General features: G+C 53.5%; 3 protein-coding genes and 3 pseudogenes across 3 annotated transcripts, besides 7 other annotated features; all 6 read left to right on the plus strand.

The window, feature by feature from the left end:
* Positions 1–302: part of a mobile genetic element that runs on past the window's edge.
* Positions 1–3,922: part of a sequence feature (areas not merged during assembly with more than two copies in the genome that could not be assigned to a particular haplotype) that runs on past the window's edge.
* Positions 968–987: a microsatellite.
* On the plus strand, positions 1,173–2,213 carry Tc00.1047053503609.60 (mucin-associated surface protein (MASP), putative; the record flags this gene model as incomplete). Its single annotated transcript, XM_805404.1, has 1 exon — positions 1,173–2,213. One exon carries the CDS (start codon positions 1,173–1,175, stop codon positions 2,211–2,213), a length of 1,041 nt encoding a protein of 346 aa, XP_810497.1.
* Tc00.1047053503609.50 (trans-sialidase, putative) lies at positions 3,467–6,298 on the plus strand (the record flags this gene model as incomplete). The annotated part of the gene is made up of 1 exon (XM_805403.1): positions 3,467–6,298. The coding sequence occupies one exon, from the start codon at positions 3,467–3,469 to the stop codon at positions 6,296–6,298; it is 2,832 nt and encodes a 943-aa protein (XP_810496.1).
* Positions 3,923–4,064: a sequence feature (areas merged during assembly that could not be assigned to a particular haplotype. This can correspond to areas where the two haplotypes were merged or to regions with more than two copies in the genome that were merged during assembly.).
* Positions 4,065–11,066: a sequence feature (areas not merged during assembly with more than two copies in the genome that could not be assigned to a particular haplotype).
* On the plus strand, positions 7,872–8,567 carry Tc00.1047053503609.40 (uncharacterized protein; the record flags this gene model as incomplete). The annotated part of the gene is made up of 1 exon (XM_805402.1): positions 7,872–8,567. The coding sequence occupies one exon, from the start codon at positions 7,872–7,874 to the stop codon at positions 8,565–8,567; it is 696 nt and encodes a 231-aa protein (XP_810495.1).
* Positions 9,826–10,155, plus strand: Tc00.1047053503609.32 (annotated as a pseudogene).
* Positions 10,390–11,592, plus strand: Tc00.1047053503609.24 (annotated as a pseudogene).
* Positions 11,067–12,123: a sequence feature (haploid, Esmeraldo-like haplotype).
* Positions 12,124–14,069: a sequence feature (areas not merged during assembly with more than two copies in the genome that could not be assigned to a particular haplotype).
* Positions 12,841–14,069, plus strand: Tc00.1047053503609.10 (annotated as a pseudogene; the record flags this gene model as incomplete).

Below are 14,069 nucleotides of genomic sequence, written 5' to 3' on the forward strand. Positions count from 1 at the left end.
GCACATGTCCGTCCACAGTATGAGGGCACATGCCGGACGTGCTCAGCCTGGCGTTATAATAGTTTGCGAGGGCCTCCCATGCGGATGCCACAATGGCGCCACCGTCTTTTTAACAGGTGCCTCGCGCGCAGGTCGCCACCGAAGTTGCCAAGCATGCCAGCAGGCGAGACACGCAGGAAGCACAAACGCGGGTACTCGAGATGGACCAGGCTCTTCCGCCACCGCCTCATCACGGACGCCACGGGCTGCTGATCCCCGACGGACCACGGGAGACTCCGCCTCATCCACTGCGGGAATGCCCTCGTCGTTGGGAATCTGGGAATGCGACTGTTTGTGACTGCCCCAGCCCGCACGACGGAATACTTGCCACTTTTGTACGGACGGCCCTTGCGCTACTCACTCGTTATTGTAGCAGCATACAACCAAAACAAGATAACAAGCTGCTTTGTGATGAATATTGGCCCCTGGCTCAGCCGGCCACCTCAACGTGGTGCCAGGGTCTAGTACTCTTACTAGAGAGGAAGCCAAGCGCCTGCTGTTCATGCTTCAAACCCGATGAGTAGTTGTTACTTAGTTTTACGGGCCGGAAGGGCAGATGTTGGAGCCATTCTATAGTGGCTGCCCGCGGAGTAAGGTTATCCTTGCTACTGAATTCCTTCGTACGCTTACCAGAGCTGCACAATTGAGGTGTAGTTACTACGACTGGTAAGAGAAGAAAAAAAAAAAAATGAATATTGGCCGCACTTCCCGTGGACCAACAATCCACTTGGTGTGCGGGGATCTCCTTTTTTGTTACTTTGCTTTTGTGTTGCTGTGTGCGCTGCACCTTCTTGTGTGTGTGCGCACCCTCCGTGAGGGGTGCCGACACGACGGACCGCTCTCGCCGCATGTGCATGCGGTGGAGCCTTGTGTGCCGCTCCTGTTTGCTTCTCCATCCTCCATCTGTGTGTTGGTGTTGCGGCAGGGCTGTGTGTGTGTGTGTGTGTGCCTGCTGCCGTGGATTGGAGTGTGTGTCGTGCGTGGTGTGCGGCGTACGGTGCATGCCTGGCTGCTGCCCTCTCCTCATGTGGTGTGCTCTCTGTGTGTGTCTGCCGCACCTCTCGTCTCCCTGTTGCTCTCCATTTCCCTCACTGTGCAGATCAGCTCCACACCGCTGAACGACCACACTCACGATGATGATGACGTGCCGTCTGCTGTGCGCCCTGTTGGTGCTTGCCCTGTGCTTCTGCCCGTCCGTTTGCGCATCAGAGTCTGAGACGGCTCAGGTTGAAGATATTGTAAGCGGAACCTATTCACCGTCTCTTGTACCAGGAGGATCACCGGGGGTCAGTGAGCCGCTGCCACCAATTACGTTGTCCACTGCGCGAGGGGCACCAATGACGGTGACCGGTCAGTCAATGTCGTCAGGTGAGGTGTCCGGTTTGGTACCGGGAAAAGGTGGCGGAAAGAGAGCAGATGCGACTGATGCGTTACAGAAAAAAGATAGGATTGATATGACAGCGCCAGAGACTTCAGATACAAGTCCGGCAGATGGTCTGCTAGGGAATCAAGATAGAGCGGGCTTGGAGCCTAGTACAAAAGAGCAAACAGTTCTGGGGACCGGTGAGGGCGGTACGACAGTATCACAAAGTCGCACGAGACAGCCGGCAAAAGAAACAATTGAGAGCGTCGGAGGCCTTGCCAAGACGACTAAGACCACTGCAATAAAGTCACCAGAGGGAGCATCACAGGGGGATTTGCCAGCGAAAGCAACAGATCTAACACCATCACCGCCAGTGGAAGGGCCACTCCCCAATGCAGATAAGGAGCCGGTGCCGCAGCCAGAGGAAGACTCAGTGAGCATGAAGCCAAACAAAGATTTGGCAGAAGAGGATATCGCCACCACCGTAGACACAGATCAGAATGAAACATCTAGCGGTAGAGCCGAATCAACCACAACAACAACCCTCGTTGCCAGCGATAATGCAAATAACGAAGCAGACAGAAGCACTGGAGAAGGTATTCCGAACAATACACCGGATTCCGATGTGTCAGGGACAGAAGAAAGGCGGGATGAAAATAAATATAATAATACGAAGGAAACACGAGTCCAAGTCGCGGATATAAAAAGTGTCACGGTGGCGTCTGGCAACAGTGACAGCAGCACCGCAGTCTCCCACACCTCCCCTCTTTTGCTTCTTCTTGTTGTTGCTGCTACGGTGGTGGCCGCGTGAGAGTGAGTGTGATAGAGCCATGCACCGCCCGCACACACACTCTTCCTTCTCTCTCTGTGTGTGTGTCCCCTTGCATGGACTCTCGCCCTCACCTCACCCCACGAGGCACACACATAATGTGCCCATTGTATATATGCATGCACACCCATGCAGGCCCGTTGGTGCTCTCTTTTGCACCACACGCACCGCTGCCGTCCTGCCTGGCTGCATGGACGGAGCACCGTAACTGTTTCTGTTTTGTTTTTATTGCATTGAGTGGGCGACCTCTCTCTCTCTCTGTGTGTGTGTGTTTTGCTTTACGGGAGCAATGAGAGTGCGTGCGCTGGTCGTCCCACGCTTCGGCTTTTTGTTTTGTTTTTCTTTTTGATTTTGTGGTTGAGTGCATCCATTCCGCCGGCTGCGTGTATGTGTGATGATATGAGTAATTTGCGTGTGTGCTATCTGCCTCTCTCTGCCGTTGCTTTCTTCAGACTCTCTTGTGGCGCACAGCTGCTCCGCAAGTATAGGCGCTGCCAAACACACATGCACACACACACGCCATTATGCATACTCTGTAGAGCGGCGTGATAGCTGAGAATGCACGCACGCAGAAGATTCTGGCTGCGACGTCCCTCGCGAGGAGGGAGGACGGGAGCCTGCGATTTATTTTTTGACACGTTGCTGGCGTGCAGTCTATTGGGTGGTGTGGCTTAGGGTGCCAGGGACAAGTGCGGATTGCTTCTTGTCCAGCTGCTGCACGTGCCAATTTGTATCTCCCATGCTGAGTATACTTTGGTCAGGGATTCCTTGCCTGTGTGGGTGATTTGCGCTGGAAGGGACAACAGTAAAATGACTGGCGAGAGCGCGTGGGCTTTGCAAGGGGCGGTTGTGCTCTTTTGCATTCCGCTGGTTGTTTTGTGTGTGGGCAGTCGCCGCTCGGTGTGTGCTGACGCGTGGCAGAAGCACCCGCCGTGACTCCTCCTGCTGGTGGTGGCAGTCGCTGTGTGTTCCAGGTGCACTGTTCTCCCTTCTGCTGTTCCGTGTGTCTGCGTGCGTGAGTTGTTGTTGTTGGGAGTGACTGTAGCGGGGATGATGATGCCACTCACAGTGTGGATGGGTGACGGTGGTTACTGTTGTACTTTTTTTGTGGACATGTTTTCTCATTATTTATTTCCCACCCTCACAAAGAGGGAAAACAATCGCTAATTGCTACTGTGAAATTGTAAGGCACTGAAAGAACCAACAGCACACACACCGCCCACACACATATTTATATGCTCTCACGTGTTGCTGCAGTGCAGGCACCCCGCACACACAACCGTCGCCGCGTGACCGGATCCAGCGGAAGGAAGAGGGGAGGAGGAGAGAGTGAGCGGCAGAGGCCCAACATGTCCCGGCATTTCTGTTCTGCGGTGTTGCTCCTCCTCGTCGTGCTGATGTGCTGCAGTACTTGTGGAGCTACGCAAGGTGAGGAGGATCTGCCGGCAGTTCCAAAGTATCAATTGGAGGACGCTAATGAGGAGGGCGTAAGTGTGAAATCGTTGGGTGTTCCCGGCCTTTTGAAAGTGGGGAGTGGCGTATTTGCCGTTGCCGAGGCGCAGTGCAAGAAGAATGGTGAGGGTGGAGAAGATACCTTTACTGGCATTGCATCCCAACTTCTCACGATAAAAAACGATAACACACCGGAGGAAGTGCTTACGAAAGCCAGAGTGATACGAGTTCTGGAGGAAGTCGCTACCACAAGCAAGGAAGTGGATGTGAGCCGGCCAACAACGGTTGTGCAGGGAAATGATATTTACATGGTCGTTGGGAAATACAGTCCTACAGCTGCCACTGGTAAAGAGGATGGCGAAGCAGACGACTCGGGGCTTTTGCTGGTGAAAGGTAACGTAAGTAACGAAGAAAGTAGCAATGAAAAAAGAATTTACTGGAATGACAGTTACTTTATTCCGTGGAATTATAAAGACAAACAACACGAATCTTTGTTGCGGCTGATTGGCGGCGGTGGATCGGGCGTTAAGATGAATGACGGTACGATTGTGTTCCCATTGGAAGGGACGAGGAAGAAGAAGAACCAGGATGGTGGCAACGAAAAGGATGGGAAGACCGTCTCACTTATCATATACTCGAAGGATACTAAGGGTTGGGTGCTGTCGAAGGGGATGTCTGCCGATGGCTGCAGTGCTCCCTCCGTCGTGGAGTGGAAGGACAAACTCATGATGATGACTGCGTGTGGTGATGGCCGCCGCAGGGTGTACGAGTCCGGCGACAAGGGGGAGTCGTGGACGGAGGCACTCGGGACACTCTCGCGCGTGTGGGGCAAAAAAAAGGACGGAGAAGGGAAGGCCGTTAGGAGCGGGTTCACCACAGCGACAATTGACGGTGAAGATGACAGGAATGTGATGCTCGTTACTCTGCCGGTGTATCCCAAAGAAAACCAAAAGGAAAATAAAAAGGGCGAACTCCATCTTTGGCTGACGGACAATAAGCACATTGTTGATATTGGGCCGGTATCCGGGAAGGACGATGACGCTGCCGCCAGCGCCCTGTTGCACAAAAGTGTTGAAGGTGAAACTAATGAGGAGAAGAAGGAGTTGATTGCACTGTACGAGAAGAAGAAGGGCGATGCGGAATCATCACTCGGTATGGTCTCTGTGCTTCTGACTGAGCAGCTGCAGCGGGTGAAGAAGGTGCTGGCGACCTGGAAGGAAGTGGACGAACGTGTCTCCGAGCTGTGCCCTTCTGAGAGTGCTGAGAAGGGTCCCTCACCTGACACTGCCTGCAGCACTACTGTTAAGATCACGGCTGGGCTGGTTGGCTTTTTGTCCGGCAACTTCTCTGATGACACATGGAGGGACGAGTACCTCGGGGTGAACGCCACAGTAAAGAAGGGAGCGGAAGAAGGAGCGTCAGCAGGGGTAGCAGAGACTGCAGGGTCTTCCGATGGAGTGAAGTTCCGGGGAGCGTGGGCGGAGTGGCCTGTTGGCAGGCAGGGAGAGAATCAGCTGTACCACTTTGCGAACTACAACTTCACTCTTTTGGCGACGGTGTCCATCGACGGTGTGCCGAAGAAGGAGGGCCCCATTTCAGTGATGGGTGCGAAGATGAGTGATGCAGAGAATCCAGTACTCCTTGGACTGTCGTACAACAACAGAGAGAAGAAGTGGACATTATTGTGTGGCGACGGAAAGGTGATTAAGGAGCACAGAAGCAATTGGGAGACACAGACAGATACAACACGGTACCAAGTGGCCATTGTGCTGCAGAACGGCACTCAGGGCTCCGCGTACGTCGATGGTAAGCGTGTGGGTGAGCCATGTAAATTGGAGAATACGAATTCTAAAGGGATCTCCCACTTCTACATTGGAGGGGACGGAAGCAACACAGAGGGCCAAGGAGGCGTGTCTGTGACTGTGAGGAACGTCCTGCTGTACAACCGCCCGTTGGATGACAATGAGATTACTGCTCTTAATGCAATTAAACCCCCGATTACGCCTCCGAAGGAAACAAATGCGCAGGAAATTGTGTTGCCTTCTTCTGGTGGAACACCGCATGCGGGACAGGAACCTTTGAATGGAGGTGAAGGTGCTGCCGGTGGAAGTGCATCCCCATCAGCAGTGTCCGCTTCAACGACTTCCTCGGGAAGTGGGCAATCTGTGAACCAACTCGCGCCAGGAAAGCCTCCCGATGGAAATGCAGATGTGGATGTCGCTTTCTCGTCTAGCGGTAACCCGACGGTGGGGGAGGGGAGTGCAGATACGATACAGGGGGATGGACCGCACACACCTTCCGTGGGTAATACCGCCGCCGCCGCAGATACAAACGTTCTTACCGCTAAAGGCGAGGGGCACGATGGACCCGCATTGACAGCTGATGTGAGCGCGAGCTCTGGTGCGGATGGGGAGACGGCAGGAGGAACGGATGGGCAGGGAGAGGAGGGAATCCATCCACAGGCCGGGGAAGTAAAGTCTGCGGCACTCAACAGCAGCCTGGGAAATTCGTCGCAGGGGAATAACACTGATGCGTGTACTGTGCGTGAGAGTGGACTGCTGCCATCGCTGCCATCGCTTCTTCTGTTGGGACTGTGGGGGTTTGCGACTCTGTGAGGGATGACTGGCTGCCGCGTGGGACAATTGCGACCTCCCGAGCACAGAATTACTATTCCCATGGGAACAAATTTCATTCATAAATCATTTTTTTGCGTGTTTTAAAATTCTTTTACTGTTTGCTTCTTTTTGGTTGATTTTACTTTTTTTAATCTCTCATTCCTTCGCTTTTTTGCTTTTGGGGGCAATCGCTATGGACGTTTTTTTCTTTTCTACTCTTCCCTCTTTTAATTGTTTGTTCTGCACTCTTCCTGTGAGGGGTGCCGTGTGGTTCCGCCCAACTGCTCCACTCGCACACCCACCGACACGCTCATGACGACGGCCCTGTGCGCCTCGCCTGCTGCACGCATGAGGAGGGGCGGCGACGAACGGCGCGCTGAGGGAGCCGTGACGTGTGGGCGTGCGACGAGGGCCTGTGGGGCGGAGCACACATTTCTTTCCCTCCTGTTTTGTTTTCTTTGCGGCCAGGGCTGGCAGACACCCGCAGCGCCACACACACAGCCACACCCTGCCGCCGTGTTTTTCTTTTCTTTTGCTGCGCTCACTCTCCCGATTGAGTGACGCGACTGCCGTCGTGTCTGCGTGCTTCTCTCAGTCCCCCCACACACGAGTGACTGTGCTCTGCGGGCCGCACTCACGCGCCGATGGGAGGGCTGAGGGGAGCAGCAACACGCAGATGACCCCATGAAATATAAACGATGTGCGGACACATGGAGGTCGGACGGTTGAAAGACATTTAAATATCTTTTAATTTTATTTTCGGACAAAATGTACGCAGACGGTTTGGTGTGGCCGCACGGCTGCCGGAAGCTTTTTAAAATTTGTGTGGAACAGTAATGGACGATTTCTTTTCATTTATAATTATTTTGTGTGATGGGGTTTGTATAAGATGAAGGGGGACATTTTTTTGTTTTGGATAAATCTTGTGTGAATTGCCGCTGCCTGGGCTGCAGTGCAGTCGTTAGTTTGAGCGGTATTTTTCCTGTTGTTTCCGCCATGCATCTCCGCTGTACATTTTTGTGTGTCTCTCCGCATACTCTGTCCCCTCTTTTCTACTTCTTTGCTTTGTGCTTCTGCAGGCACACACAACCACACACACAAGATGCACATTGCAGTGGATTTCAAGGCTTCTTTTGTGGTGCATGCTGACAGTTGCGTGTGGCGGCTGTTGTCTTCTTCCGTGGCCATGAGGAGAAGGGAGGAGAGGGAGTGCGCAGCCCGAATCTCCATTTTTGCGGGTGTGATGCACTGCGTGTGACTGCGTTGAGTTGGGCTCCAAATCCCATTGAGGGCAGGATGGCTGTAGGTTTTTGTGCCACGTCATGGATGGATGAGGGTTTGCTTGCGGTTGTGGCTGGTGTGGTGGGTGCTCGCTCCGTGTGCGTGACGGCTGCTGGGAGTGCTGGAGATGTATCTGGTGATGCGGATGCGGTGGTTGTGCCGGTGGATGTGTCGTGTGCTCCGAGTGACGGCAGCCTGAGCTATCGTGTGTGTGTGGGTGTGGAAGAAGTGTTCTGCTGCCAGTGCTGAGGCTCAGTGTGAGAATTACACTTTCAGTGGCTTTGTTGTGCGCATGCATGGCAGGAATGGTGAGCTGGGTGCTGTGTGTCATGTGGCCAATGCGGTGCACACATTTAGCAACTGTGCTGCCAGCTGTGCAACGGAAGAGGAAGAGGCCACCGTTGCCTTCACGATGAATGTGACGGCACATAAATACACCGGCCCTTATGAATTGTGGTGGCGTCAATTTTCCCCCGATGGAACCATCCATCCGCCTGCACGGAGCAGCGATGCTGACCAGACGGGCATCTGTCAGTTGCCGCCACCCCGTGAAGGGAAGGATGACACAAAATCTGGTGGGACAACTGCGCCGCAAGTGAATGCTGAGCCGTCACGTCAACACGAGGATCGGCGACAGTCTGCGGCGGCTGACGGACCCAACACCATCGATCGGAGTCCCGCATCCAACACGGCGACCAACACGTCTATGAAAAAGCCTTGCATTGCAAGCGATCCGAAAGAAAACGTGGTTCCGACACCACCCAAGAGGAAGCCTAGCATTGCCATGAGTCGGGACATAGAAATGGATCCGAATGCATTCGTGACGAAGACTGCGCTCGCCACCGCGTTGAGGAAGGCAGTGGGCTCGAGAGATGTCCGTAAGACTGAGGCCGTTGACGGCAGCGGCGAGCACGTTCCTGGGAAAATTGCGGGAGGAATGAATGGTCAGAACGTCCCCGGAAGAACAAAACGGCATCAAGAAATGTGACCTTGCGCGATCTGGAGCGGCGTGAGTCCAGACGGCCGCCTCGCCCTGTTTGACGACGTGGAGTTGATACCACGCGATTCAACTGGCGGCCGCACTGCGCGTGTGTGCGTGTCTCTGGCGTTGCTGCTGCTGGAACTGTGTGGAGTTTTGGTGGTCTTTCGAGCGAAAGAGGGTGGAATTGTGACTCCCCACGGGGGATATTTGCCGCATACTTTGCGGTTTTTATGTCACTTTTTCTCCTCTTTTTTTAAATGACTTACGGATCGCTTTTTAAACCTTTTTTTCTTCTTTGTAATGTTCTTTTTGATGCTTTTCCACTGGAGTAATAAGTGCCCTTTTTTCTTCTCATTATTTAATGTTCGGTTGATGTGCACTGGAATGGGCGACGTGTTTTCTCTCTTGTGTGTTTGTTTTTTGCTGTTGCCCACACGCGGTGCCGGCTCCGCTGCTGTGCTTCCCACGGACTGCAGGAACGGGGATTGGAAGAAACGGCCGGATGCCGCGTGAAATGTGAGGGATGTTGTGTGGGCTGGTGGAGTAATAAGATTTTTCTTTTTTCATTGCATTTTTTACTTTTGCAGGTAATATTTATGCGCACGTGATCGTCTTGTGCTGCATGGCACACGAAATGGAAGTCCTACTGATTCATTTTAGTTTCTTTTTTAAAAAATCCCTGCGGACTTCTTTTTGTCCGTGCCGTGTCCACTGTCACTGTGTGCCCCCGTGTGTCGTTGGGTGTCCCTCTGCCGGCTGTGTTTCTGAACTGCCCTCATATCTTTTTCTTCTTTTCTGCTAGAGGCGCCGATGGTTTGCGACGACGGTTGTTTGTGCTACCCATTGCGATGGCACGAGGGTGACTGGGCGCTGGCCTCCTGAGTGCTCTCGGAGGGAGAAGATGGTGTGCGCCGTGCCTCACTGTGAGTGTGGGACGCTACTAGCCGTGCGGAGAGAAGTAAATGTCTGTGCGGTATGTAGTTGGATGCACCCCGTCGCTCTCGTTGCCGCCGTGTGTGTGCTGAGCGCATGGCAGTATCTTGCGGTGCGAAGTGGATGGCATTGCTTCCGCGTGTGCCCTCGTGCATGCGCTGTGCGGCGGGCATCTCTTCCCCATGACACCGCCCTTTTGTGTGGGACAGCGGAGGGAAGTGGAGATGTGTGAGGGAGTGAGGGTGGCCGTTGTTTCCCCACATTTGCTTCTTCCACACACGTAGCGCCTCTCGGCAGCCTCTCGCAGCACCAGGCCGTGGATTGAGAGGATGTGAGGGTCTGCTCCAAGTACACGGAGGACGACAAGATGCAGTTCATGACAGCCAACCTGATCGGCCTGTGGTTGCAGCGCATGGAGCACGTGCACCTGCACACGTAGGGTGTTGCGTTCATGATTGGGGAGGAGAGGCGGCACGACACTGTGGCGCTGTGGGTGTTGCGCGGCCGGGGCATGCCGACGATTGTGAGGGACGTGGAGGACACGGAGCTGTTCGACTGGGAGGAGGTGACGGACGTTGCGGCGCAGTGGGAGCGCATGACGGACTGCCTTTGCTGGAGGGGCGCGTGTTGAAGTGAGCGTGGCGTGCCTGTGAGGGCCTGAGGAGAGGGAATAACAGTAACAGTGACTGTGAGAGTGCGAGGAACAGGGCACTGGCGAGGAGCACTTCTTTTTTTGATTGTTGTTGAACCATGCCCACCTAATTGTTGTGGTGGTGCGTGACTCTCATTGCTGGATGGGACGGTGCGTGGCTTTGTGAATTGTCTCCTTTTGCTTTTGCTCTGCGTTGACGTGTTGTTAGTTTGTGCTGAAGGCTACACGCAAGTGGCAGGAGTGATGGCGATGTTGACTGGCCGTGTGCTGCTGGTGTGTGCCCTCTGCGTGCTGTGGTGCAGTGCCGGCGGTCAATGGTGATGAGTCTGATGGGAATGTGGATTTTTCTTCTGAGAGGTCCGAAGCCCCACAAGGTGGATCATCTGAAGTTATGGATGGAAGAGAAGGTTTGGATCACAAGTCCTGCTCTGTGGAGCCGGGGTCGGAAGGAAATACCGCGGAATGTACGAAGGCGACGACAAACGACACAGATGCCATTTCTACCGATCCGTCATTGCCGTCACACAAGTCCAGTGACCCAAATCCCCAAACAGGCCTACAGCCTCCTGCTCCACCTACCGGTGCTGGTCAGAGTCATCAAACCAACCCGGTGCAAGATGCAGGAGTCACGCGGCAAGTACGGCAAGATGTTGAAGAAGTAAAAACAAAAAAAGGACTTGAAGAGAAGAACAAACAGAAAAACAAAGAAAGTCACGAAAAACAATCGTCACGTGAAGACGCTTCAGTACTAAAAGGAAATCAACTTGTAGGACAAGAAGCAGCGCTACAAGGAGACCCAGCGCAGCAGGAAAGAAAGCAACCGGAAGTAGAGCCAGGACAACCACAACACGAGACCGACGTACAGCACAGAGGATTATCCCAGCATGACCAACAACTTCAAGGCCATGAAGAAGTACAGGAAAAACGACGCCAGAGGGAAGAACAACCGCAACTACCAAAAGCACAAAAAGAAAAGGTGCCGACTGCTTCAACGACAGAGCCAAAGTCAACGCCACAGTCACCGCCACCTGTAAAACCACAGGGCATGCAACAGGAGGGATCCGCCGCCAGTTCATCAGATCCATTGAAAAGGGAAATTCCCTCGGTTTCAACGAAAAGGAAATCAAATGAAACCATTGACCCACCGTTGCCACAATCTTCTGCAGGAGAAGGTGGTGCTGCTGCCGCACTTGGGGCAGACGAGGAAGACGCGAACATTCGAAAAGATGCTGAATTTCCTGAATCGGCAGCTACAGAAGAAGACCACCAACATAAACATTCCCTTAAAAATGACGGAGAAGCAAAGAAAAAGACCGCCTTCGGTACAAATAACACGGCAAATAAAAATGACGGTTACAGTGACGGCAGCACCGCGGTCTCCCACACCACCTCCCCTCTTTTGCTTCTTCTTCATGTTGCTGTGCGGCTGCGGTGGTGGCCGCGTGAGAGTGAGTGTGAGAGAGCCATGCACCGCCCGCACACACACTCGTCTTTCTCTCTGTGTGTGTCCCCTTGCATGGACTCTCGCCCTCACCTCACCCCACGAGGCGCACACAATAATGTGCCCATTGTATATATGCATGCACACCCATGCAGGCCCGTTGGTGCTCTCCTTTGCACCACACGCACCGCTGCCGTCCTGCCTGGCTGCATGGGCGGAGCACCGTAACTGTTTCTGTTTTGTTTTCATTGCATTGAGTGGGCGACCTCTCTCTCTCCCTCTGTGTGTGTGTTTTGCTTTACGGGAGCAGTGAGTATGTGCGCTGGTCGTCCCACGCTTCGGCTTTTTGTTTTGTTTTCCTTTTTGATTTTGTGGTTGAGTGCACCCATTCCGCGGCTGCGTGTGTGTGCGATGATATGAGTAATTTGCGTGTGTGCTATCTGCCTCTCTCTGCCGTTGCTTTCTTCAGACTCTCTTGTGGCGCACAGCTGCTCTGCAAGTATAGGCGCTGTCAAACACAAGCAAATGTACACACATGTCATGCTGAACATGCCGTGTTTAAAACGCTGAGAATGAACGCACGCACGAACACGATTCTGGCTGCTGCGGCCCTTGGGATGGGGATTGAAGGGAGCCTGCAACGCTTGTCTTTGTCGTGCGTTGTTGAGGGTGCCTGAAATAGGTGCGGAGCGATTTCCGCCCAGCAGCTGCAGGTGCCGAAGCGTCTTTCTTGTTGTGTATTTGATGGCGGGGGCTTTTCCGGCTGTGCGAGGCGGTGTGCGCCGGCGGCGGAGCGGGTGATGTGCGTTGGAAGGGAGAACAGTAAAATGACTGGTGAGAGCGCGTGGGTGCTGCGGAGGACGGTTGTGCCTTTTGCATTCCGATGTTTTTTTTGTGTGTGGACGTCGCCTGGTGTGTGCTGACGCGTAACGAATAAGACATCCGCCGTGACTCCTGCTGGTGCTGGTGGTGGCAATCGCTGTGTGCTTCCTGTGTACTGTTCTTCTTTCCGCTGTTCCGTGTGTCTGTGTGCGTGAGTTGTTGTTGGGAGTGACTGCGGCGGGGATGATGGTGCCACTCACAGTGTGGATGGGTGACGGTGGTTACTGTTGTACTTTTTTTGTGGACATGTTTTCTCATTATTTATTTCCCACCCTCGCAAAGAAGGGAAAACAAGCGCTAATTGCTACTGTGAAATTGTAAGGCACTGAAAGGACCAACAGCACACACACCGCCCACACACACATATTTATATGCTCTCACGTGTTGCTGCTGTGAAGGCACCCCGCACACACAACCGTCGCCGCGTGACCGGATCCAGCGGAAGGAGGAGGGAAGGAAGAGAGAGTGAGCGGCAGAGGCCCAACATGTCCCGGTGTGCGTTTACTTCCGCGGTGCTCCTCCTCCTCGTCGTGATGATTTGCTGCAGCAGTGGTGGAGCTACGCAAGCTGTGGAGGATCTGCCGGCAGATCCAAAGTATCAATTGGAGGACGCTAATGAGGAGGGCGTAAGTGTGAAATCGTTGGGTGTTCCCGGCCTTTTGAAAGTGGGGAGTGGCGTATTTGCCGTTGCCGAGGCGCAGTGCAAGAAGAAGGATGGAGAAGATACCTTTACTGGCATTGCATCCCAACTTCTCACGATAAAAAACGATAACACACCGGAGGAAGTGCTTACGAAAGCCAGAGTGATACGAGTTCTGGAGGAAGGCGCTCCCACAAGCAAGGAATTGGATGTGAGCGGACCAACAACGGTTGTGAGGGAAAGTAATATTTACATGGTCGTTGGGAAATACAGTCGTAAAGGTGGTCAGGGGAGTGATGCAGATGACTGGGGACTATTGCTGGTGAAAGGGACAGTCAGTGATAAAGAAAGTAACAAACAAATTGAGTGGAAAGATACCAGCGCTGTCCCGACGACAACTTTGGGCGAACAACCTTCATCCTTGACAGGACTGATTGGAAGCGGCGGATCGGGTGTTAAGATGAAGGATGGTACGCTTGTTTTTCCGCTGGAAGGCACGAAAAAGAAGGATGACGTAGACGCAGGAAAGGATGGAAAGACAACTACCGTTTCTTTGGTACTACACTTGCAGGATACTAAGAATTGGAAGCTGTCTAAGGGGATGTCTGCCGATGGCTGCAGTGATCCCTCCGTCGTGGAGTGGAAGGACAAACTCATGATGATGACTGCGTGTGGTGATGGCCGCCGCAGGGTGTACGAGTCCGGCGACAAGGGGGAGTCGTGGACGGAGGCACTCGGGACACTCTCGCGCGTGTGGGGCAACAAAAAGGACGGAGAAGGGAAGGCCGTTAGGAGCGGGTTCACCACAGCGACAATTGACGGTGAAGATAACAGGAATGTGATGCTCGTTACTCTGCCGGTGTATCCCAAAGAAAAAGAAAAGGGTGAACTCCATCTTTGGCTAACGGACAACACGCACATTGTTGATATTGGGCCTGGTGTCCGGGAAGGACGATGACG

The sequence above is a fragment of the Trypanosoma cruzi genome, genomic scaffold (assembly GCF_000209065.1).
Source record: "Trypanosoma cruzi strain CL Brener 1047053517059 genomic scaffold, whole genome shotgun sequence".
Classification (NCBI taxonomy): domain Eukaryota; phylum Euglenozoa; class Kinetoplastea; order Trypanosomatida; family Trypanosomatidae; genus Trypanosoma; species Trypanosoma cruzi.